The following is a 23,160-nucleotide window of genomic DNA, read 5'->3' as shown; positions in this document are numbered from 1 at the left end:
TAACGGTAAATATCCGGTTTTTAAGTCATTATTTTTTACAGGTAATTTAATTAATTGTTTTGTTCGTCTTTTTACTTTAAATGTTCTTCCCTTATTTATAGTTAATATTGGGAATTTTCCAACATCATGAATTAAAGTTTTCTCTTTTAAGTCTATAGTAGCATTCTGTAAGAAAGGCATTCCTATTAGTCCATCGCATTTAATAGGAAATACATTTGGTACAACTTGAAAAATCTGGATTTCATTTTTAATTGGTATTTCTACTGAACCGATTGTAATTATTCCGTTACTGCCTATTCCAAATAATTGACATCTATCCTTTTTATTTATTATTAAATGTGGCTTTAAGGCCTTAATTTTTATTAAATTCAGTTCGGCACCTGTATCCACTACTAAAGTTATTTTTTCGTTTTCAAAGTTCTCATTACATATTTCTACTTCTGGCGATTTTACATTATCTTTATGTGGTGCCATTAATATTATTCGCTTATTAGGCGCTTGTTCGTCCCTGATAGACTCAAAATCGCACCCCCATGTTGAGTCTACTATGTGTTTTTTGGATCATCTTCATCCTTAATTTTCTGGCTTCTTTCTACTTCCTTCTGCCGCGCGAAACAATTTTCGTATTTATGCCCTGGTCGTTTACAATAACCACACATTCCCCAACATTTTTCAGCCGTATGCCCCGTCATTTTGCACTTTGTGCATTGTCTCTCCTCGGGTTTATTATTTTGCAATTCTGGACAGTGAATTTTATGATGTCCTTCCTTGCCACAATTAAAACAATTAATTACTTTTCTACAATTTTCTTTAACATGACCCGGTTTATTACAATTAAAACAAAATTTTGAATTCCTACAATCTTTTCTAACATGACCTTCTTTACCGCATTTATAACACTGAATAGATTTATCATATTCTTTTGGTTCCCTTTTTATAAATTTACTTCGAGAATTCACATTTTTATTACTATCTTGATGGGATCGTTTTTTATTATTTATTGATTCTTTTTCTATAAATCTTACTCGCGGATTTTCCTTAAATCTTTCATTATATTGCATTTTTGAATATTTCGCACCCCTTTTATCATTTGAAAAGATTTCTAAATCTGTCAAATTTTCTCTTCTCAATGATTTAGAAAAATTTAATTCCCACTCGGCTTCCCTAGCTAGTTTTATAGCTTTATGAAGATCTACTGGACACCCTAATCTTACACGTAATGCTAATTCTGCCTTTAATCCTAATACAAAGCTTTCGCGAGCATTTTCTGTAAGAGCACTTTTCATCCCTAATGCAACTTCTGGAGAATTTCTGTCATCAATGGCTTCGATAATTTGATTTAATATGGTATTAACTCTCTTACTATAATCATTTACTGACTCATTTGATTGCTGGGCAATTGTTGCTAATAAAGAATTTAATTGGCCCAAATTTTTATGATCTGTAAAATTTAATTTCAATAATTCTAGTAAATCATTTAAATTGTTAATTTCACGGGTTTCCAAACAATCATTTGCATCGTCTACTACGCGAGATCTAATAACCATAAATAAGTTATGTTGTTCCTCAGGAGAAATAGACCTTTCAACAGACTGACAGATTTTAATAAACCGTGATACTGGCATATTTTGCCCATTAAACTCTTTAGGTAAAATTTCCAAGGCATGTCTAAATGGGATATATTTTATTCGATTATTATTCCCATTACCTCCAATTAATTTATTATCAGCATTTCTAGGAATAGTTACAAAATCACTCACATTCCATTTACTTGAACCGGTACTTATATTACGGTTGTCGATTGAATCATCGACATCACTAATTGAATTTATTTCAATATTCTCCATTTTGCTCAAATATACTTAAACACATACATATATATGTATCCCTTTCAACAAAAAGAATATATATATCCTTTCCAATTGTTAACAACAACAACAACAACAACAACAAAATGACTGAGCACTGAGATTTTTACTAATAATAAAAAAAAATTTTACTATTTATTTATTTTTTTTTTATTGTAGAGAGAGAATCATAGAAATGAATCGACTTACCCTTTTGACTATTTTCACTTTGGTTTTCACACTTTGTTTGTCACTGTCAACTCTTGCCGTTTTTTTTGTGGATTTCCTCTTCCTTGTTCTTGATCTATTTAAGCAATCAATCTTCTATTTTAGATGATCTTCTCTTTTTTTTTTTTTGATGTCCTTGGGGTGTTTTTTTTTTTTTTTTTTTACTTAGCTTCTCGTACAATTCGGATTTTCTTAATTATCAATTTTTGCCAACTTTAAGATGAATAACTTTATACGTATTATTATTATTAGCAAATTCAATGTAGGTTTCTTGGATTCATTTATGGTTTCTTCCTTCCATTTTAAACGACATTCTCTTCATTATTTAATGTATGATATAGTCATTTAGGAACTCTCAACAAGTTGAGATTATCCCACCGCTGTCACCAAAATAATTCCTGTAACACGCAGGAATTTTAAAACTGATTAAAGGTTCGTCTACAATATCAATGTTACAAGAATAGATAGTCTTGAATATGATTTTCGTAGATGGAACTGCACAGGAACAACCGACGTTGATTAAAGGTGTTTTCACAACACTATTAGGATAAATATTATAGAAGTTCACTTAGTTTTTGTTTAATTAAATTGTTAATTATTTATACTTTTCTTTTAACTTCACTTTAGTTCTTTTGAATGATTTCGAATCTCATTAAAATCCTGAAGGATTAACTTGTTGAGAGGATTAAATAAAACATAATTAAGATTAAATATATTAATTGTTTTATTCAACAATTTATTTTAAATCTGAGTTCTTCCCTTTTATCCTTAAACTAATAATAAAATTACACTATTCGCCTCAAATTTTAAACTTGGATTTGAGCTTTATCTATATTTTTAAATTCGTGTCAGAGTCAGAACCAAAATCTCTATCTCTGTATCTTGACTTCTCTATAGTATCAGAATAACCCTTTTATTTCTTCCTGACTTTCTTTCTCTCTGGCTAGCAACCTCGATCATCCTCCTTTTATAGCAGTATTCCCACTTTTCTTCCAATCTGAGTCTAAATGTACCAACGAATCCTGCTTCGCAGTGATGACTCACGCTTAACAATTCCTCCAATTAGAGACATGCATTTAGTAATACTCCGCCCCATTTGACCTTGTTTGCCTCATCCCCATGAGTCATATTCTATTTTGGACGTCACTGTGACCTTGTTATTGTCGCGTAGGAGTATGACTCATGCTTGACCTTGTTATTGTCGCGTAGGAGTATGACTCATGCTTGACCTTGTTATTGTCAAGTAGGAGTATGACTCATGCTTGACCTTGTTATTGTCAAGTAGAAGTATGACTCATGCTTGATTTTATATTATGACTCATTCGTGTCTGCATTACATCCTTGAATTGATAATTATCCCTTTATAATTAAACTTCCCTTCAGCTTATTTTAACCCTTTTTACGCTAATTTATTATACAATAACCCTTTATATTTATATTAATTGCAAAATAATTAATTAGTTACAAAATAACAATGTCTAATTGAAAAAACTCAGATTCATTGCAAAAGGACCTTAATTACATTATTTCTTAAGTCCTTTCGACGTCTGCAGCCGATTTCAAAAATAGGTACTCGCATTTACCTGAAACAATCCTTCAGAGGAAAGGGGAAACTGCAGAAAACCCTTCCTAAGTACCCTTTAATCTAATATCATACCTTTATTTGAAACTCTTTTCACTCTTGCATACTTTTATTACTATTGTTTAATTTCTTATTACTTTTATTCTTAAATTCATCTTTTATATATTTATTAATTCTTCTTATAACTATTTTCTTTTTTACATATCTTTCATTCTTATATCTTATCTTTATCTACTCCTTTCTCTATCTTTATTTTATATCCCTTTTTTTTACACATTGCCTTTACTTATCATACATATTTCTCTTTCTCTTTTACACAATTTTCTTATAATTTACCTGTCTCTAACTCTGTTTTTCTTATTTATGTCAATTCATTATTCTTTGTTTCTCTCTCTTTCTCTCCTTCTTAAAATTAAGACTAGTACTCAGTGCTCTTAAAACAAGATATCAAATTAAATTTAAATATTACGGTACTCTACCCAGCCGTGGGCAGAGGAGCGTTACACTGGCAGACGGTGAGAGAGTACCTTTAAAAATAATGATCATGTTCATTAGTCAAAAGCAATTTTATGGCGGAAAATTTTAAATTTACAAAAATTATAATATTTACTCTAAATGACAAAAAAATCAATATAAGCTGAATATACATTTTAGTTATAATTTACTCTTAATCATTACCTTACATTATTATACATATTAAAATTCAATTTTAATTATTGTTATTGGGTGTCCCGTTGGTTTTAAGAATAGACCAGCTTAATCTAGCAAGTATAGGTTATGTTTTTAATTGTTTTCAATATGATATTAAGAAACCATTTAATTCAATGGATTTTAATTGCTATAGTTTTCTTTACATTACTTTATTTAAAAATGAAAGTAATAAATTTAGAAGAAAAAAACAAATTATTACGTAAGTTATTTATATACATGCATATAATATTTAACTCTTTAAAGCACACATTTTTTGATATGCCGGGAAACAGTTTAATGAAAAATATTATCTTATTATTTTTTATTTTATTTACTTACAGTTATTTTGTTTTTTGTTTTCAGATGAAGCTGTAATTAAAATCAACTCTCAAAATAAACAAGATATTCCTTATACACAAGTATATAATAAGCAATCTCAGTTAGATGACATTATTGTAATATACAATAGAGTACCTAAAACAGGTTCAACAAGCTTCGTTGGTGTAGTTTATGATTTGTGTAAAAAGAACAAATTTCATAGCTTACACATTAATGTTACTAATAATATGCATACTTTGACACTCGCTAATCAGGTATGTAAATTTCTGTTTGTCGTTCTGACAGTTGATATAAATCTTTTAAACATTTACAAAATGCATGTAAGTTTGGTTGCAGATTAAATTTATACATAATATAACAGAATGGAGTGTTCTAAAACCTGCGTTCTATCATGGACATATAGCCTTTTTAAACTTTGAAAAGTAATTATGATAAAAATTATACTTTATTATTTGTTAGTGATTTCTTATACAATGTGACCTGGACAGTTAAAAGGTATACCTTACGTTCGAAAAATTTTATTTGTATTTTTTCATAATGATTTCATATAGAAAAAAGTACATTCTTTTGAATGCAATGAGTTTCAAAAAACCAATTTTCTCGGACGTAAGGTCCCTTTAAACTGTCCAAGTCACATATAGTGTATTATATTAGCTACTATACGCCGAGTTCATAAACTCTTTTTTTAACATTTAAAAAGATGCTTAATTGAGTCGCAGGTGAGTAAAACCTCGCATAAATTCATCCGATCGTGCAATTCAAATGATTGAGAGAATTTGATGAATGGTTTTACTTGCCAGCGTCTTAATTTGAGTATTTAGATGTATGACATGTAGTTGAATAGCTGAGTTATTCACCCTGAATATCTGGATATTATGTTTGAATATCCATTTTTTTCATTAACAAAGTGTGAATCGTAAAAATTTATTCCACTTGAGTGTTAAAGCGTTAAATAATTTTTTTCATGATGCAAAAAGAAATTGATAAAACTATTTTTTCAGATTCGGTGTTCAGCAATTTCCAATTTACGTAAATTTATTGAGAAAACCTTTAGACAGATTTGTTTCTTATTATTATTTTCTAAGATACGGTGACAATTTTAGACCTCATCTTATAAGAAAGAAACATGGTGATACCAAGGTAAATGATGTTAAATTTTTGAAAAAGACAAATCACCCACTCATTAATTTATACCCTTGTCCGATATCATTATTTTTTTCTACTTAATTTTTTTTTTTTTTTAGAGTTTTGACGAATGTGTTCTACTTCAACAAGCAGACTGTGATCCAAATAATATGTGGATTCAAATTCCTTTCTTATGCGGACATGATCCAGCTTGTTGGTAAAAACTAATAATTAGGAATCGTTGCAATAAATGTTAATTTTGTCATTTTAATTTATTTTCGCAACTGTTGATTAATCTTAATATAACTCTTTTTCTATGTGAATGTATGTAATTAATATTTGATATAAATATTACAGGGAAGTTGGCAATAAATGGGCTTTAGATGAAGCGAAACGTAATCTACAAAAGCATTATTTATTAGTTGGAGTAACTGAAGAATTAGGCGATTTTATACAAATACTTGAATTTATATTGCCACGCTTTTTTAAAGGAGGACATGATCTATTTTTGCATAGTATGATATACTTAATATTTCATTTGACATTTTTTTATTTAATAAGTGTCTGTAATGTTATTTTATTTTTAGACAACAAATCTCATTTGCGACAAACTACACAAAAAATTGATCCTCAACCAGAGACTGTGGAGAAAATAAAAAAATCTGTAGTATGGAAGATGGAAAACGAATTATATAACTACGCTCTGGCTTACTTTCATAATATAAAAAGAAGACTTTTAAGTGCTTCCATCCAAGATACAAACCAACGTTTTATGTATGAAAAAATTCGACCAAAATAAATTAAAATTTTAATTTTTACACTCACATACTAGTACATTTATTTATATTATGAGGATGTAAATTGCAGTTGTTTTTCAGTCAATTAACGAATATTTCATTATTTAAAAAGTTTGTTTTATTTGTTGTAAAATAGAGCTACCTATACGAGTTACATTCTATATAAAGCAAGTTTTACCATTGCTTTAGTGAGGCCTCAACGCGAACATATAAATTGGATATAGGCCACGTGGCATGCCATTCTGTTTTACTTCCTTAATACAAATTAAACCAGCTTTTTTAAATATGTTCTGCAATTCCATATATGGCCGTGTAACAGAAGAATCTTCAGTATCAATGTCTATTTTATTCATGCTAGTTACATTTTCCTTAACTACAATTACGCCATTCTTGCTTAAACCATTCCTGCAATAAAGAGAAAATACAAATGAAACAGTTAGAATATTTTATTTACTAGTGAAATAACTAAAAAAAATTTCATATTTCACTAGTATTTCCTGATTTATTTTGTAAATTTTCTTCTACTTCCCTACACTGGCTCAATATATAAAATAAACTTTGGCATTCTATTTAAATGAATTATTACAAAAAGTTTTTAAATATAAAAAAAACTTACACACAATTCTTCAGAAACATAATCAAATCTTCATCACAAAGGTGACTCAGAACCCACTGTGTCCATATTACATCGTACAAATTCAGTGAAGGACAAAATACTTGTAACCCTAAATTGAAATATATATAAAAATATACATATATACGGGTAAATTTGGTTAATTTTCCTTATAATTATCTATAATTCAATTCAATGATTACCAGAAGGATAAAATTCACCAATTTTTTCAGGATAGGCCTCGAGATCTTTTTTAGCTACATCTAAAAATTTTGGATTTTGTTCAACAAGATCTACTTTTTTAAAATAATTTACAAGTAAGTTCTTTGTTACTCTTCCAATACCGGCTCCACAATCCAAACAGTACGTATTCTTAGGAGGGTTCGATAACTGAAATTGTTACAAACAAATGTTGTATAAAAAGTAATCCAATTGTATTAAAATGAAAATTATTATTTTCTTCACAAACCTTAAAAAGACAATTTAAAAAAGCTTTTGATCCCTGAATATCAGTTTGTGAAGTAAATCCAAAACCTCCGAGCATACCATCAACCGTTGGAGGAATTTTATCCCAGTATTTTACTGCTTCTGTATAAAACGTTTCTTTTTCTATTTCATAAGAATCTTCTTCCATCTTGTCTTTTAAAAATTAACTTGATTAATTATAATTTCCCGTATAAAAATTTTAGTGTTTACGTTTGGTTGGAAACTTAAGCATATAGAAACATCCATGGAAAACAAACTATATATAATAGCTATTTCTGTCCTTTACTTTCTCATTCATACATTTACGATAACACTGGCTTTATCTATCTCACACATGCTTGCGCGTTCGAACGCTGCGTTTTGCGTAGAACAATAAGTGTAACAAGGATCGAACGATGTAAACACCGCCTTATGCTTTAGCCTAGAGGTGAAGTTGGAAAATTGAGATTAATAAATACAAATAGTCAATAACTAATTAAATAATTATATTTATTTTTAAATTAAAATTATGAAGCATTCACTTGTTGTTGATGAAATGTTTCCGGATGGTCCTGGACCATTCATGGATCTTGAAATGGTAAATATATTTTATAACAGTACCTATACAATTTTGAGGTTACTTTAAAAAACAAATTGAACATTACATTTGTCAAGTCTTATTGTATTCGTCTCTTGAAATTTTTGTTAAAGTCTAAGAATACTCTTTATTATTGTTTTTAAAAAGAAGTGACGTTCACTTATTGATTTTCTCTGACTTACATGGAAATTATCTTCTTCTTCCCTTTGAATGACTTCTTGTTAAATTACATGTAATTTATAATTTAAATTTTGTATGATTAGCCTGGAGGATCCAATAGATTATTCGTTGACGTCAGTTTTGATGATAAGGCCGTTCATGCTGATTTTTTTAATGGTGAGTTTTTATGTTTATTAAATTAAAATATGCTTTCACTTTGAGAGAAATTTTAATTCTTTTATTTTAAACCTCTTTTAAATTAATCGAAATTGTTGCATTATCTGTTTGTATTATTTTATATTAAACCTCAAAGATCACTTTAGGTCAAATGGAGATATATGTATATTTTTTTCATCAAACTCTATTTTTTATAAAATATATAGAAGAAAATTACAAAAAATTCTGTACCTTTAACCACTAAATTAAAATAGTTTTTTGGTCTTAGAGAGTAATATATTAAAGACATATTTAAAATTAATTTTATTTATATTACACTTCGAAAATATTTTTTTTATGAAAATAATATGTTCCAGATTTTTACGATCTTTACGATGATGATGATTTAGAATAAGATTGTGTATTACACCAAAGAACTGATGGATGTGAAATACTGACAGCTTTCTCATCTTCACCGTAAATGGAATAACTGATTTGCAAAAAAAAAAATTTATACAAATAATGTATTGTTCAATTAATCTATTTTTAACGCAGTCAATTCCATAAAAAAACTATGTATAAAAAATACTCTTCAAAAAAAAAAAATTTTTTAAATTCATTATCATGTTTTATAATTATTTAATACAGAAATATTAAATTGTAGTCCTTATCTTGAAAAGTATCCAAATCCAAAAGATCATGAAAATTTATTTGTTAAAATATGTAGTAATAATATGACTAAAATTAAACATTACAAATTACAACAATACAAGTAGTGAAATTTGTATTTTTGATTTTATAATTTATTCGTTTACAGAATATGTCAGATGTATTTATGATCTGATACATTGTGTTCTGCTATTTTTTATGTGTATAATTGATGTGTAACATAGGAAAATCATAAGTAAATATATGTGTATTTTAAACGCTACCGTAAGATTACATAATATCATACATTATTACATTAGTACTAATCACACAAGTTTCGTGGTGCGATGCAAAATTTAAATTGTTCAAAGTTTATAAATTTGACACTTTGACGTCACTAATTACCCTACACGTAGTAAGGTGTATTGGGTAGTTTCGTATTATTTTATTTCAAATTATTATTTGAAAAATTTGTATCCTTCCATCTTGAGGTGAATGTATGAATTCTGATTTTTGTAGATTTTCATTGGCCCCAATCGACTTTTGATAATTCTTATATTTCCTTTTTGTAGTAGATAGCATATTTAAATGTAAATAGGTTTAAATCGGATTTGTGTACCTATAATTATATTTTGTCTATTACAATGAGTTAAAAAGGCTTTATGTAGAAACTTAAATAAATGTCTTACCTTTACCAATACTTGATTTTTCTTAAGATTAAAATATATATTTCATACATTAATAGTTTCGCCTCAGTTTACACATAAGTAACTTTTGCCTCAATCTTCAAAATCAGTTACTATATTAATAATAATAATAATAATAATAATAATAATAATAATAATAATAATAATAATAGTAATAATAATAATAATAGTAATGATAATAAGAAAAATAATTATTGTTTTAAAATAAAAGCTTTTGTTCTTATTTATTTGTGTATTTAAAACAAATCCGATTCACTAACACCCTGAAATATTAGGAGGTTCAATTTAACTTTTCTTAAAATAAAAGTTTGAAATATGAAGTAAGAAAAATCATAATTAATTGTTACAAAGATCGATTGAGGTGCTAGTTAATTTCAAGATCACTGTCAGCTTGTTCATCTTGTTCACTCTCATCTTCTTCATCTTCTTCTTCTGAATAAAAGTGTGACGGTGGTGATAAAGGATCCTCAGATATTGATGTTTGAGAGGATGAAGGAGGCCGGGAAGCTCCCTCTAATTTGATTTCAAGATCGTCAATTGAAGTACTTGGTCCAGGGATTGTCACAGGAATAAATTGATCTAGATCTCCACATGCCATTTCTGTGAATATGTAAAATTTGTTTATTTTAATATAAAGTAAAAATAATGCATCATCTATAGTTAAGTGATCCATCATCATAAAAGATTGTACGTTTTGTATAGGGATTCTGGACTAAAAGTGGATAAAATAATAATTATTACGAAAAAATTTTAATTCATAAAATTAATTTCCAATTAGCATTGGTGTGAAATATGACGTTACTTAATCGGTCGTCCAGAGTAAAGAAAACAATTCATGAGGTAACGATTGATGGAGTAGATTCTCAAATGAGAGTTGTTATACGGTTTAATATATGCAAAGACACTTTAGTCGATTTCTAATAGCAAAAATTATATAATTTAATTTTGTAAATTATATTTTCAGAAGATAAATTTTTGAGAATGCTAAGTATGTCTGAGAAAATTATGTTAGAAAGATTGGAATTGAAATTCAATACATACGCTCGACATATTTTTCTAAGGATTTAGGAACCATTGATTTAGCATTTTGAATATCTTCTGGTGAACACTCTCCTTTATCTAAACCTAAAACAAAAAGTTAACACATTATGTGACCCAAATGAAATCAAATTTCCATAATCAACTATCTTGTACGAGAAAATCGGAAAGTTAGTTAAATGTATATTCCTTCTCATTGAAAACAAACTGAGTCAACAATCAAATATTTAAAAAAAAGTTATATATAAAGTTTTGCACGATACATGCTATGAAAGTATAACTATTTTTTTCTTAATATAGTGCCCTAATTGTAACAGAAACACAAATATACCTACCCTGGTAAATGTTTTAAAAAACTCTACTTAATGAGATCAAAAGTAACTAAGATATACTTTCTTTCATTCCTAGCTTTAAAAAACTTTTAGTATCCGTGTCAGAAATAATTTTTTTAAAAAATCATCTAGAAGTTAATTAAGTAAGTATTACTTACCAAAGGCTAAGCCCATTCGTTTGAGAACTTCAATATCATCATGAATTTCAAATTTATCATTAAAGTTAAACAGGTACTCAGTTCTGCAATTCATAACATTTAAAATTAAACAAATAAACCTTTAATAAATGTAATAAATTGATGAGAAATGAATAATTGACTCACTTTTCATCATTAATGCAGCAATCTATTACAGTTTTTTTACTTGTATTTACTATGATAAATGGCAACTGAATAGCAGAATTAGGTTTGGGTGGTCCATTAAGATGCTGTTGCAAACGATTTCGTTCAACTAGATTTTTGAAAGAAATATGTTGCAAAATAAGTTGATGCAACTGTTGTGTTTTAGCCTTAATTCGTTCAATTTTCTTTTTTTTATCTTTTTCTAAAGACACACATTCTTGTAGTGAATTTGTGGGTAATCCTAACCACCTAATTTCTTTCTTTTCTTTAGAAATAATATTCATAGCCATCAAAACATTTAAAGCATCATAAACCCTTCTTCTGATATTTTTTTGATCATATTGCTGTTTATAATAAATATAAACATTATATTACACATTACTATCTTTTTTTAAAAGAAAAATTAGGAATATGAATTTATTTGTAAATAAAATTCAAATAAAAGACTAACCTGATCCGTTAATGAATTTACGTGGGCAGGATTAGTGAATTCTCCAACTAATTCGTCTGCCACCTCATTATAAGATGTAGTTCCCTTTTTCTTTACTTTTTCGCACACTTTCATAGAAAAGTGCCTTAAGCCTTTTCCAACCTTCTCCGTTTTTCGTCTTTTACTGAAATGCAATAAATAAATTATTTAATAAATAAAAAAATAAATATACTCGAGCACTGGTTTAGCGGACTTTTTGGGTTGTGATTTTCTTTGTCCTGCCTCATCAAAGGTCCTGTTTGTTTTAGCGGACGACTCCTTCGGATAGTTCGCTAAACCGGTGTTCCAGTGTAAATTCAATATCAGATAAAAATATTACTCTGGCACGTAGTCTGCACTATCGATATCGTGTCGTTTTCTTGTTCCACTGTGGTCCAAAATGGGACTTATAAATGTTTTTCCTGATGAATCTTTAACAACCTGTTGTTGGCTACTTTGTTGCTGTTGCTGAGTTGCTATTGCATGTTTTATATCGCTCTGTTTAAAAAAATCTTACATTAAAATTAAGATAGACTTATAATGATAAATAGGTTTAATTCGGTTATTTGATATTACATTGTCATATATTTCCAACTATAGACTACTATTGTTTCTAATAGGTGTTGTTAATTAAATTTATTATGATATTAATATAAATATTTAAATTAATTAAATAATAGTTAATTAAAATTAGGCGAACAGTTCTGACGTGCAAAGTAAAAAGATGCATATGTGTTATCGGAATTAAGTTTTTCATATCATTGGATTCGTAAAGCAAACCTATATTTAACATTATAAAAAATAATTAAAAATCTGAATTATTTATTGCAAAATTAGTTTGTTTAATAGTAAAAAAGTCGGAAAAAATTAATGGGGTGATGGTTTTTCCCATGAAAACAATGTTTACGGGTATGTATTATCATAATGAAACAATTTTTCATTTAAGATAAATTTTACCCATAAAATTTATGAATGTATAAATCATGCGAAGGGATCTCTTACCAATACATAAATATTTATTAAATACAAAGGTTGCAAAGAAATATTAAAAGTTTAGGCTATTTGGAACTTTACCTAAAATTTTAAGTTTTATTTGATTGCCTTAAAATTCTCTATTATGGATATTCCATAAAATTAAATGTAAAAAGTTTTTACCATTTGAGCTGAAGTAAGCTGTATAGTTTTCGTCATCACTGAATCGCCTGGCTTGACAGATGAAACTTTTGCATTTTGTAATGGTATGGTGACAAGACCTAAATAAAAATATATTAGAAATGTATAAACAGAATAGAAAGATTGAAACAAATTTGAATTGTTTATTTTATTTTGTTTTGAAATTACATGTGTGATATTTCTATCGCAGTAACTTCAATTATAAAATTATGCACAATTTTAATATAAAGGTCATTCGCTCAAAAAGGTCTAATGACTTATTTAAGAAGAATATTAAAATATATATGAAACATTTTACGTGAAATGATGGAAAAAATGTTATTTACCAATTGCACTCTAAGAGATATTTATTTGTAGTTCTATTAGACAGTAATTACAAAAGAAACAAATTTTTTTTTAAATTTTTCTTATACTTACGTTGACCTGCTGCCTGTGGGCTCTGTAAACTAATAGTTCTTAAAACTTGTGTTCCTGAAGACAATACCTATAAAAAAAAATTAAATTCTTTTGTTATATTTGATGCATTTATCCTAATTATTAATAGTATATGTATTATGCACACAGTGTCGTAAGTGCATTTTTACAATTGAGCCGAACAATTCGCAATTCGACTCCAGGTTGATCTTTACTAGAAATGTCTACATAGGAAACTGTAATAAATCTAAAGGTAATATCTGTAAGAAATAACCATGGCGCGCTTACAGGTTACTTATATTTATATAAAACATGTTGAAAAAAATTAAATATTTATTTTTCATACACGTGATTCTTGTCCAGGTGTCTTAAACACTTTGAGACTTCCAGTATTTGTTGTTCCAACAAAATTACTCAGTGGTTTATTCGGAGTGCTCTGCACAACCTTGATTACCTGTGGATGACCTATAACAAAATAAAAATGAAAATTTATAGAATTGCGTGAAACTTTCTTCAAGTTTTATTTATGCTTAGTTCTAAATTATAAAACTTTAAATTGACTGCGTATTTTAAACAGTTCTTTTTCTTTTTATACATATAATAAAAAAAAGTTTGTTCTACTGTAACATAACAGTTTTCTAAAAGAAAGTAAAAATTTGACCATAAATTATGAAATTAAATGTTGCGACTAATCAAACAATAAAAGTGAAGTTGAATTTTCAGGAAAATGTTATTTGATACAATTGTTATTAAATATTATTGGGACATTTTTAAGCTCATTTAGTATAATTAGTTCCAAATTTGTTTCCTCAAATCTTACAATTAGTCAAATTATGATTTTTTTGAGAAGCTTTTTATATCAGAGTAAGTTTAGTACAATTTTCAATAAAAAAAAAAATTTTTAATCTTAATAAATAAAAAACAAATGCAGTATGAAGGGTCATGTGGAAAATAAAAATTTATTTTTTAATTAAAAACTGATCTAAGTGAATAGATTATTTATATAGTTTAAAGAAAAAAGTTAACTCCCGCCAATGTGAACAAAATTTTTATATTTAAGGTTATGTTAGAAGTAAGTTTTTAATTAGCTGATCAAATGATTGCTTTCAGTTATGTAGTCCTTTCCCTCCCCCCAAGTATTTTTTAATATAAACGAATTCATGTAGGTACTTATTAATTTTACTTGAACTTATATACTATTTATTTTCTCAGGCGGGAGAAATAAGAGAAAAGTATATTGTTAAGCTAGTTCTTTTAATATATAATTATTTATGACAGGCAACAATATATTTTTTACCAACTTTTTTTATATTTTAGGGGCGAAATTAAAATTTTTTTATTTCGACCGTTGACTAGAATTATGTTAACAACATAATTAATAATTAAAATGATTTTAAGATAATATAAGAGAATTTAAGTAAAAATAAAATTATATGCAATAAAAATGGTAAAATTTGATATTCAAAATATTACATGTATATCTACGTTGTATAACAATTGACTAATAAGTATGTATAAAATTTTCAATATATTAAAAGAAATGATCTATAATAAGTAAATAATTAAATGGAAGATAATATTCAGAAAATTTGTCAAATGTTGGCGCGCAGTTATTACTTACCATTCGCATCATGAATTAAAAAATTCATTGTTTTATTTTGCTGAGTCATAACCAACGTTAAACAGTAAATAAAATCCTAGAAGCTATCCTTGTATTTCAGTAAAACTTGTAAATAAGTAGCGTATAATAGAAACAGAAGTTATTGCAATCTGAATGTATTACTAAAATGGCGACTTCGGCACGTTAGCATTTACACAAACTTTTAGTAATCTGACATAATCGTAATGCACAATACAAATTATTAAAATTAAGAAGCTAATTCCATTAATATATCTTTTTCAGTGTATAATACAAATAAAGACGAATAATTTGTCACAAAAAAATGTATGTATATCATTTAGTACCCATGGGTCCCTAATAAGCTTAAAGCTTTTGGCGGCACTGGTCACCACCATGATCGCTTTACAAAAAAATATTTCGGTGGTGGCCTTTAAGGTATGTTCATATTGAATATTAAACATGTTAAGGTCAACGCACAATAACTTCTTAAAGCTGTCTCTGCATTGGAAAGACAATGCGAAATGTAGACTCAAAATTGACGAAAATGTACACAGATATATACCTACACTTTTTTTGTTCTTTTCTAACGCACGTGTAGCCATATGCAATTTCATCTGTTCATGTCTAACTTATGGAAAAAGAATGAGAGGAAGTTAACGATCTTCCGCCTTTCTTGGCTCGCATTCTACAATGAAATAAAAAAAAACCTTCCAGATGTAAGGCTGTGTACACAATTAGTTCCTTATATTAACATAAAATAGCATAATATAAGAAACTAATGGTGATATAGTAAAAATTTAGTGATTTTTAATTTTAAGAATAAATTCACTAAATTTTTACTAGAGCAGGGTGCGGTAGTTGACGAGAATTATAACACAAATGCCGAGTGGGGACAATGGAAACCAACCGTATAGTAATGACCTTGATAGTGACATAAGATTTACTATCTCATTGTCAGTACACTGTCAGTGTCAGGAACCTCCGAAAACACTCACGATAAGTATCACTGAACTCTATATATCTGGAATGCTGTCTGCCATTGAAAGTCGCGAACCGAGAGAGAGGGCTGATTCTTGTATTCCCCTCTTTGTCGGTACAGGTCCATTAGAAAATATTTAACAGTATGTATACGTGAATATGACATAACACAGTTAACAGTAAACTTTTGGAACGTATTGTACTACGCCTGCGCAGTTTAGCAAGAGAAGGAGAGGGATACAAGAATGAGACCTCTCTCTCGGTTCGCGACCATCAATGTCAGACATCATTCCAGATATATTGGGAACGGTGGTCTAGTAACAATCTAGTAACTTTGACCCATTCTCTCCCGCCATTTTGTTTTTTCTACTCTTTCTAACCTATTAATTGAAGAGAGACAAAGAAAGAAAATGGAGGGAGAGAATGGGTCCCCACCAGATGGCGTATTGCAGTTTAGCCGATCCCAATAGAGTTCAGTGATAAGTATACGCTTCTGGGTGCTTAAGGCCTGAGCAGAATAGAAACGTAACCGGAAGAATGAGTTAGAGAAGGATATACATATTGTTCGTCTTTCTCTAACTCATTCTTCTGGTTGCATTTACAATTACGATTTCGGTTAAGTTTCTACTCTGCTCAGGCCTTTATGTTATCATATTTGGAGCTCACTTCGATTATTGTAGACGCTGCTTTAAAGTTTCCTTAAATAAGGATATAAAAATCAGTCTGTCCTTTTTTAACATAATATGCTTCACGCTCGCGAACAAAGGATTTACAAAATATTTACTTTAAGAAAAATTTCACGTGGGAATGTTAAAGTAATGTTTCAAAAAATGTTTTTAAATGAAAAAATTTAATAAATGGCAATCAATGGACAATAATTATTAATTCGTTTTGTATTTATTTTATTTAACTATTGTATTATATCAAACTATATATATATATTCTAATGTAGTTACAGTAAAACATGCGTAAACTTTTAATTAATTTATACTTGCAATAAATAACCTAATATTTAAGTATACATATTTCGATAATAGGATTATTCAGTTAAAAAATTGTTATTTGATAGTGCTTAAAATTTTCGAGTAAATTCTGAAAGTCTTTAAAATACCTAAAAAAAATCGATAAAAACTGATTAAAACTAATTGATCCATCTCATAGAAACATTATTGGAACCGATTCATTCTGTTGAATATAATTATGTTTCTGAAATGGGTTGAATATAATTTTAAATCAGATTCTATAAGGTTTCTTTATCATTCTATCGATTAATTTTATTGGGTACAGAAATAATCGATTGAACATGATTTAAACCACTTGACTCGATTCAACAAGATTAATTAAAAAATATTGGATCTCATTGAATAAATCTGTATCAATCGTATTATTTCAAAATCGTGTATTTTTCCTCTTCTTCTGAATTAAAAAAGTTACACTGTTTCACTTTAATGTTACTTCAAAGGATCATTTAGGTTACGTAGACAAAAATGAAATTTAAACAGGTATAGTAAGAAAAGAATAAAAATTATTATTTTTATACTAAAAAAATTTTACTTGAGAAAAATAGTATAATTAAAGTGAGTGGCTTCTTAGAAAAGAGTATTAATTCTGAGAAATGATAGAAAAATAGGCCTAAGATTATTTGAATCTCACTGTGACATACTGACAGAATAGTATATTCAGAGCAAAATTAATCCTTTAACTATAATCAGAATTTCCTCTTGATATTTTTCCTAAAGTAATTCCTTTATTTGCGATAAAAAAAAGTTTTATCATGAACAAATTCTCATGTCATTAGATGATTTCATTTTTAAAAAAACACTTGTTAAATCGACAATAGTCAAAAATAAAAATTAACAAACCGAATAACGCACTGTCAAATATTTAGAAAATTTTTGAATTGAGATTATTTCTTTTGACATTGAAAGTAATTTTTTCTTATGAATGAATTAAGGCAATTTTTATAGTTAAACAATGCATTTTACGATTAAGAAAATTATTCTAATCATTGAAGGGACTGTTTTTAAGAAGACAGTCGTTTTACGATTGAAAGAATTTTTCTCTCAGTGTTATTTATTATTATCAGATCAAATGAAATTTTCTATTGTAATTACAAGACAGTCATCATTAAATAATTTATTCCAATGTGATCGCTGTGTAATAACAAATGAAATATTATCGTAATTGAAAAATAACTAGGTATAAAGAGTTTTAGCCTTACAAATATTAATTTTCCATTTTCATATTAAAAATTCGTAACATTCCACTCTCTTAATAAATTATAAATATTAAAATAAAATAAAACGATTTTTTCAAATTATTTTTTCGCTCTGTACATTTATTTTATTCAATAAAAAGTTCCATTAATTTCTTGAATTTATTAAAAATTTGTTATTTATACTGGACTTTGTAAGCGAACAGTAATATTAATTTTTTAAAAATAATTTACACATACGACGTAAAATGTCGAAAATGCAAAGAAATTTTCAAATCAGTCGCAGTCATAGTATTAACTACCACAGATAATTTTAACCGTTATGGTATTGTTGAAAACATACTTTCGCTATATCATATATTTTTAATTTGAAAGCACCCTCACTGTATATTTTTCTTTACAAAACATAAGAGTAATCGCAGCTATTATTGTTAATATACTCTCGCATACTGTACACAATCAGCTTATATGTTGATTTTTTTGTAAGATTGTAAAAATAATTAATTAAAAAGTAACAAGTCATAATCGTTAATAAATGCTAAAAAGAAAAACTTTCTGCATTCTAAACAGTTTTTTTTTGTTTTTTTTTTGTTTTTTTTTTTGTTTTTTTTTTTTTATTTTGGCTTATTATAACGCACCACTCTATACATACCTCTCTTTATATTATTAATTTTGTTAAAAGTCAATAAATGTTTGTTAGTTGTGCGTCTCATTATCGACTGTTTCTATGAAAGTAAAATAATTATTAGCCTGTGAAAATATATGTGTATATAATATATAAATTTTGAAAAAAACTCAAAGAATTACTTTCAACTGAAAAGTTTTACATCAAATAAAAAGAAGGTTAATATTATAGGAGGCAACATTTGCGTTTCGACTTTACTTGGAGAACGGGACAAAGGACTGCTCGAATTGCCTCGTCAAAAACTGTTTTCAATCCTTTTTGCGTTAAAGCTGAGCATTCCAAATATTTCACCGCACTAATTTCTTTTGCCATGGCCAAACCCTACAGATGTTTTGTAATATTACAGGTAAGTATAATAGATTCTGTATGTATTATCTTACAATACTTGTACATTTAATAAATCATAAATTACCTGAGGATATGTTATAGGTGCAAGTTTTTTATCCTTTAATCGTTCAATAGTTTCTTTATCTTCACGCAAATCTAATTTAGTTCCAACCAATATTATAGGAGTAGCTGGGCAATGATGACGAACCTCCGGATACCATTTGGCTCGAACGTTTTCAAAACTTGCGGGATTCACCAATGAAAAACAAATTAAGAAAACATCAGTTTGAGGATACGACAGTGGTCGTAATCTGTCGTAATCTTCCTGACCAGCCGTATCCCATAGACCAAGATTTATTGGTTTACCATCTACCATTACATTAGCAGAATAATTGTCAAATACTGTAGGTATGTATTCGCCTGGAAAAGCATTTGTTGTGTAGCTGATCAATAAACACGTTTTACCCACAGCTCTGTACAAAAAAGAAAAATTTTTCTTTTGTATTTTTAGACGTAACTTAAAATAACAACTCCTCTCTCTGCCTTTTAGTGAAAAAAGACCGTTTCCGAAATGATGGTTTTTCATAGTAGCAAGTATGTACTTGGAAAAAATGATAATGATGTATAATAAGGACCGAATGCATATATATATATCAAGTAGATACTTGCAAATATGCAAAATCTACCAATTTGGAATCGGCAAATAGTGCACTTAATGCATTAAGTTAATCATTTGTTGTTGCATTTAACGGTATGAAATTGTACAAAATAGATTCAATATCAGAATGCATTTTATGAATTGAAACATCCAAGTCTTATTATGTCGATTTTGCAAATACAGTACTACATATTTACAAATCATATTCAAGTGCCTGCTCGACAATGTATTATAAACAAATGTGCGTATAAAAAATAAATCTTCTTTACAACAGCAAAGACTCTTGTACAAAAACAAGATAAATGTTTTAGGGTAAAGGAACCAATTGTCGAGGGAGTAGGTACAATTTCATAAAATGTATTGTGATAATAAACAAATTGAGTAATTTCATATCATTACACAATGTGGATGATTTGCTATTGCATTTCATGAAATATATAGTCATTCTATAAAACACTATTAAACCAAAATTCAAATTTAATGAAAAACAAAACCATAATTTGTGAAAATTATTCAAATTTTTATAATTTTCTTCATACTTATGTATTTTTTTTATTTAACATTTTGTAGAAGAAATTGAAAAAATATGAATATATTTTAATAATAAAGCAGAAAGAATTTAAAAATAAATAAGTAATATTTGATGAAAAAATAATTAATAAACAAGATTAAACTAGTGTTCTAATGAAAAAAACTTAAATAATCATAAATCAAAAATTAATTTAATCATTAACGAACAGTAGATACATTAATATCTAATATGTATCACATCTACAATAAATCAATAGAAAATTATTAGAACTTTGAAAAATATTCTTTTCATATTTTATATCATTTTGTACTTGTCGTTGCTTTAAAAAACTAAAACAGTGGAATGACTGACATTTATGTGATTTGACTATAAACTGAAAAAAGTTTTTCAACTTACCCATCACCTACAACCACGCACTTAATTGCCTGCATGGTCCAGGTCCTCTAATTAGAACAACTGCACAAGATCAATAAAATTGTTAAACATTTCGATTCACTTTGTACTTGCGAAAATTACTATAAAAGCAAAGGGGGCAGAGAATTAGGTGGAGTATGTAACATAGGTAATAACTATTAAGTTCATTGTATAATTTAATCTTATTTAGAAGAAATAATATGTACACGAATAAACTTACATTAAAATATATTTTGTTTAAACTTTGACCAATGATAATAATAAAAGGAGTATGTATGTTGAAATTCACAAAACTTATTATACGACTGCCACAAACTTTTTTATCCTTCGCCTTTCTGTGACTAAGTAGTAGGTAGTGTGGTCGTAGTCAATTACTCAACTTGAACAAAATTCACAACCAATGTAAAGTGACATGGCGCATTCCAACCGTATAACAATGAGGGCGCAGTCAGTCAAATGAAGCGATTCTACAAGAACCACTGAACTATGTATATGTACATATATCTGGAATGTGAACTCCCATTTAAACTTGTCTCTCTCTTTTTTTATAAGTTAGACAAAGATATCAAGTCATATCTGATTTATGGAAAGAAAGAAGCTTTAAGCCAATGAGATCTCTTTATTAGAATGATTTCCATTGGACCGATTTTCGTATTGGTTTCAGTTTTCCGCATGTTTTGGCCTATATTGTAGACACCATCTAAAGCTCCTTCTACAACAACTTTTTTTTCTTGAACATGAACAAAATGCACTGTCAGTGCATTTTTATTTTGTTTAAGGCCTGAGTAGAATAGAAACATAACCGGAATCGTAAACGCAACCGGAAGAATAAGTTAAAGAAGGACAAACAATCTATCTATCCTTCTCTAACTCAATCTTCCGGTTGCGTTTGCGATTACGATTACGGTTAAGTTTCTATTCTGCCCAGGCCTTTACGTCGACAAATCGATAAGGCCAATGCAGAATAATTTAGCGAAAGTCGTTCACGAACTTGATTTATAAGATAGAAAAGGAAACAAATATATATCTTTGTCCTTTTTTAACTCATGCATCTAGTTCGCGAAACTATTGTTCGTTGACCTATACAAAGAGATAAAAAAAATTGTTGTAGAAGCAGCTTAAAGCAAAAAAGCGTGAGTGACCTTTGGTTGGTTTCAATTGGGTGTTTTCGGGAGTTGCTGTGACTATACTGTAAGTATGTTGTGATTGGCTGATCCATCAGCATGTTTATTCTGATTGGGTAATTTTTTACTGTCAGTATACTGTCAGCAACTCCCAAAAACACCCATTGTCTCCGTCTTTCGTCTTTCCGCAGGAAAGCAGACAGCCGAATCAAGAAGACTAGAATAAGGAGGTCTAACTCAGGTAGTGGGGGTACGTAAAGAATTGGTTTTCGTGGTAGGCCGAAAGGAAGAGTGTGCGGTAGACTTCTGCGCACACCAATACATATACATTTTTGTTGCCTCGTCAAGAATTATTGAAACTTGTATGTATTGGTATGCGCAGAAGTCTACCGCACACTCTGCCTTTCTCGAAAATCCGCCTACTGCAACTACCAATTTCATACGTATACATACCATACCCCCACTACCTGAGTTAGACCTCCTTATTCTAGTCTTCTTGAGCCGAACTGTGATCGTACCATAAAGGCGCTTGTACACCTCACCAATCCCGAGTTCTGTCATGTACCATTGGAGTAAAAGAGATAAAAGATATTTCTGTCCCTTTTACTCCAATGGTACACAACGCAAGTATACTCGAGATCGATGAGGTATACAAGCGCCTTAAGGCCTTTCTCCAATAGGATCCTAAACTCTTGCGTTGCGTATGCATTGCGTCGGTTGCTATTGGCAACAAATGCTAAAATCAACGCGTCAGTCACGCAACGCAAAAGTTTAGGTTCCTATTGGAGAAAGGCCTTCAAAGTTGGTTCTATACAATAAGCGCGTCGGACGTGGACGTGAACGTGTACCTAATGAGAGAGAGGGGTATAGATGTATATCTTCGTA

General features: G+C 28.6%; 5 protein-coding genes across 8 annotated transcripts; 2 read left to right on the top strand and 3 right to left on the bottom strand.

Annotated features, from left to right (window-relative positions):
* The first annotated feature begins 4,230 nt into the window (after positions 1 to 4,230).
* LOC127280601 (heparin sulfate O-sulfotransferase-like) lies at positions 4,231 to 6,635 on the top strand. Its single transcript, XM_051303707.1, has 7 exons — positions 4,231 to 4,567; positions 4,711 to 4,940; positions 5,023 to 5,108; positions 5,688 to 5,826; positions 5,931 to 6,028; positions 6,169 to 6,326; positions 6,399 to 6,635. The coding sequence occupies exons 1-7, from the start codon at positions 4,435 to 4,437 to the stop codon at positions 6,608 to 6,610; spliced, it is 1,056 nt and encodes a 351-aa protein (XP_051159664.1). The 5' UTR covers positions 4,231 to 4,434; the 3' UTR covers positions 6,611 to 6,635.
* Positions 6,636 to 6,703: 68 nt separating this feature from the next.
* LOC127280625 (uncharacterized) lies at positions 6,704 to 7,994 on the bottom strand. Its single transcript, XM_051303763.1, has 4 exons — positions 7,691 to 7,994; positions 7,425 to 7,611; positions 7,225 to 7,333; positions 6,704 to 7,013 (listed from the first exon to the last, which is right to left on the bottom strand). Exons 1-4 carry the CDS (start codon positions 7,853 to 7,855, stop codon positions 6,794 to 6,796), a joined length of 681 nt encoding a protein of 226 aa, XP_051159720.1. The 5' UTR covers positions 7,856 to 7,994; the 3' UTR covers positions 6,704 to 6,793.
* Positions 7,995 to 8,065: 71 nt separating this feature from the next.
* Positions 8,066 to 9,218, top strand: LOC127280633 (COP9 signalosome complex subunit 9). Its single transcript, XM_051303776.1, has 3 exons — positions 8,066 to 8,284; positions 8,548 to 8,620; positions 8,977 to 9,218. The coding sequence occupies exons 1-3, from the start codon at positions 8,216 to 8,218 to the stop codon at positions 9,012 to 9,014; spliced, it is 180 nt and encodes a 59-aa protein (XP_051159733.1). The 5' UTR covers positions 8,066 to 8,215; the 3' UTR covers positions 9,015 to 9,218.
* Positions 8,976 to 15,748, bottom strand: LOC127280595 (transcription factor Dp-1). Of its 2 annotated transcripts, XR_007842846.1 has the most exons (11): positions 15,343 to 15,748; positions 14,068 to 14,186; positions 13,725 to 13,791; positions 13,290 to 13,387; positions 12,475 to 12,632; positions 12,117 to 12,279; positions 11,648 to 12,009; positions 11,483 to 11,565; positions 10,996 to 11,079; positions 9,937 to 10,554; positions 8,976 to 9,866 (listed from the first exon to the last, which is right to left on the bottom strand). XR_007842846.1 is itself a non-coding variant. In XM_051303689.1 (10 exons), the coding sequence occupies exons 1-10, from the start codon at positions 15,389 to 15,391 to the stop codon at positions 10,319 to 10,321; spliced, it is 1,419 nt and encodes a 472-aa protein (XP_051159646.1). In that variant the 5' UTR covers positions 15,392 to 15,748; the 3' UTR covers positions 8,976 to 10,318. The 2 variants fall into 2 exon arrangements, 1 of the variants encoding a protein (XP_051159646.1); XM_051303689.1 differs by having other exon boundaries at positions 8,976 to 10,554.
* Positions 15,749 to 18,637: 2,889 nt separating this feature from the next.
* Positions 18,638 to 21,589, bottom strand: LOC127277834 (ras-related protein Rac1). Of its 3 annotated transcripts, XM_051299235.1 has the most exons (5): positions 21,372 to 21,588; positions 21,134 to 21,193; positions 19,633 to 20,020; positions 19,343 to 19,541; positions 18,638 to 19,260 (listed from the first exon to the last, which is right to left on the bottom strand). In XM_051299235.1, exons 2-4 carry the CDS (start codon positions 21,166 to 21,168, stop codon positions 19,386 to 19,388), a joined length of 579 nt encoding a protein of 192 aa, XP_051155192.1. In that variant the 5' UTR covers positions 21,169 to 21,193; positions 21,372 to 21,588; the 3' UTR covers positions 18,638 to 19,260; positions 19,343 to 19,385. The 3 variants fall into 3 exon arrangements, with proteins under 3 accessions (XP_051155192.1, XP_051155196.1, XP_051155185.1); XM_051299239.1 differs by having other exon boundaries at positions 18,638 to 19,541; positions 21,134 to 21,252; positions 21,372 to 21,589; XM_051299228.1 differs by having other exon boundaries at positions 18,638 to 19,541.
* Positions 21,590 to 23,160: the final 1,571 nt, after the last annotated feature.

This window comes from Leptopilina boulardi, unplaced genomic scaffold, assembly GCF_019393585.1.
Source record: "Leptopilina boulardi isolate dan_hultmark-lab unplaced genomic scaffold, ZJU_Lbou_2.1 LbouV2_112, whole genome shotgun sequence".
NCBI classification, from domain to species: Eukaryota; Metazoa; Arthropoda; class Insecta; order Hymenoptera; family Figitidae; genus Leptopilina; species Leptopilina boulardi.
This window is presented reverse-complemented; position numbering and strand designations above follow the sequence as displayed.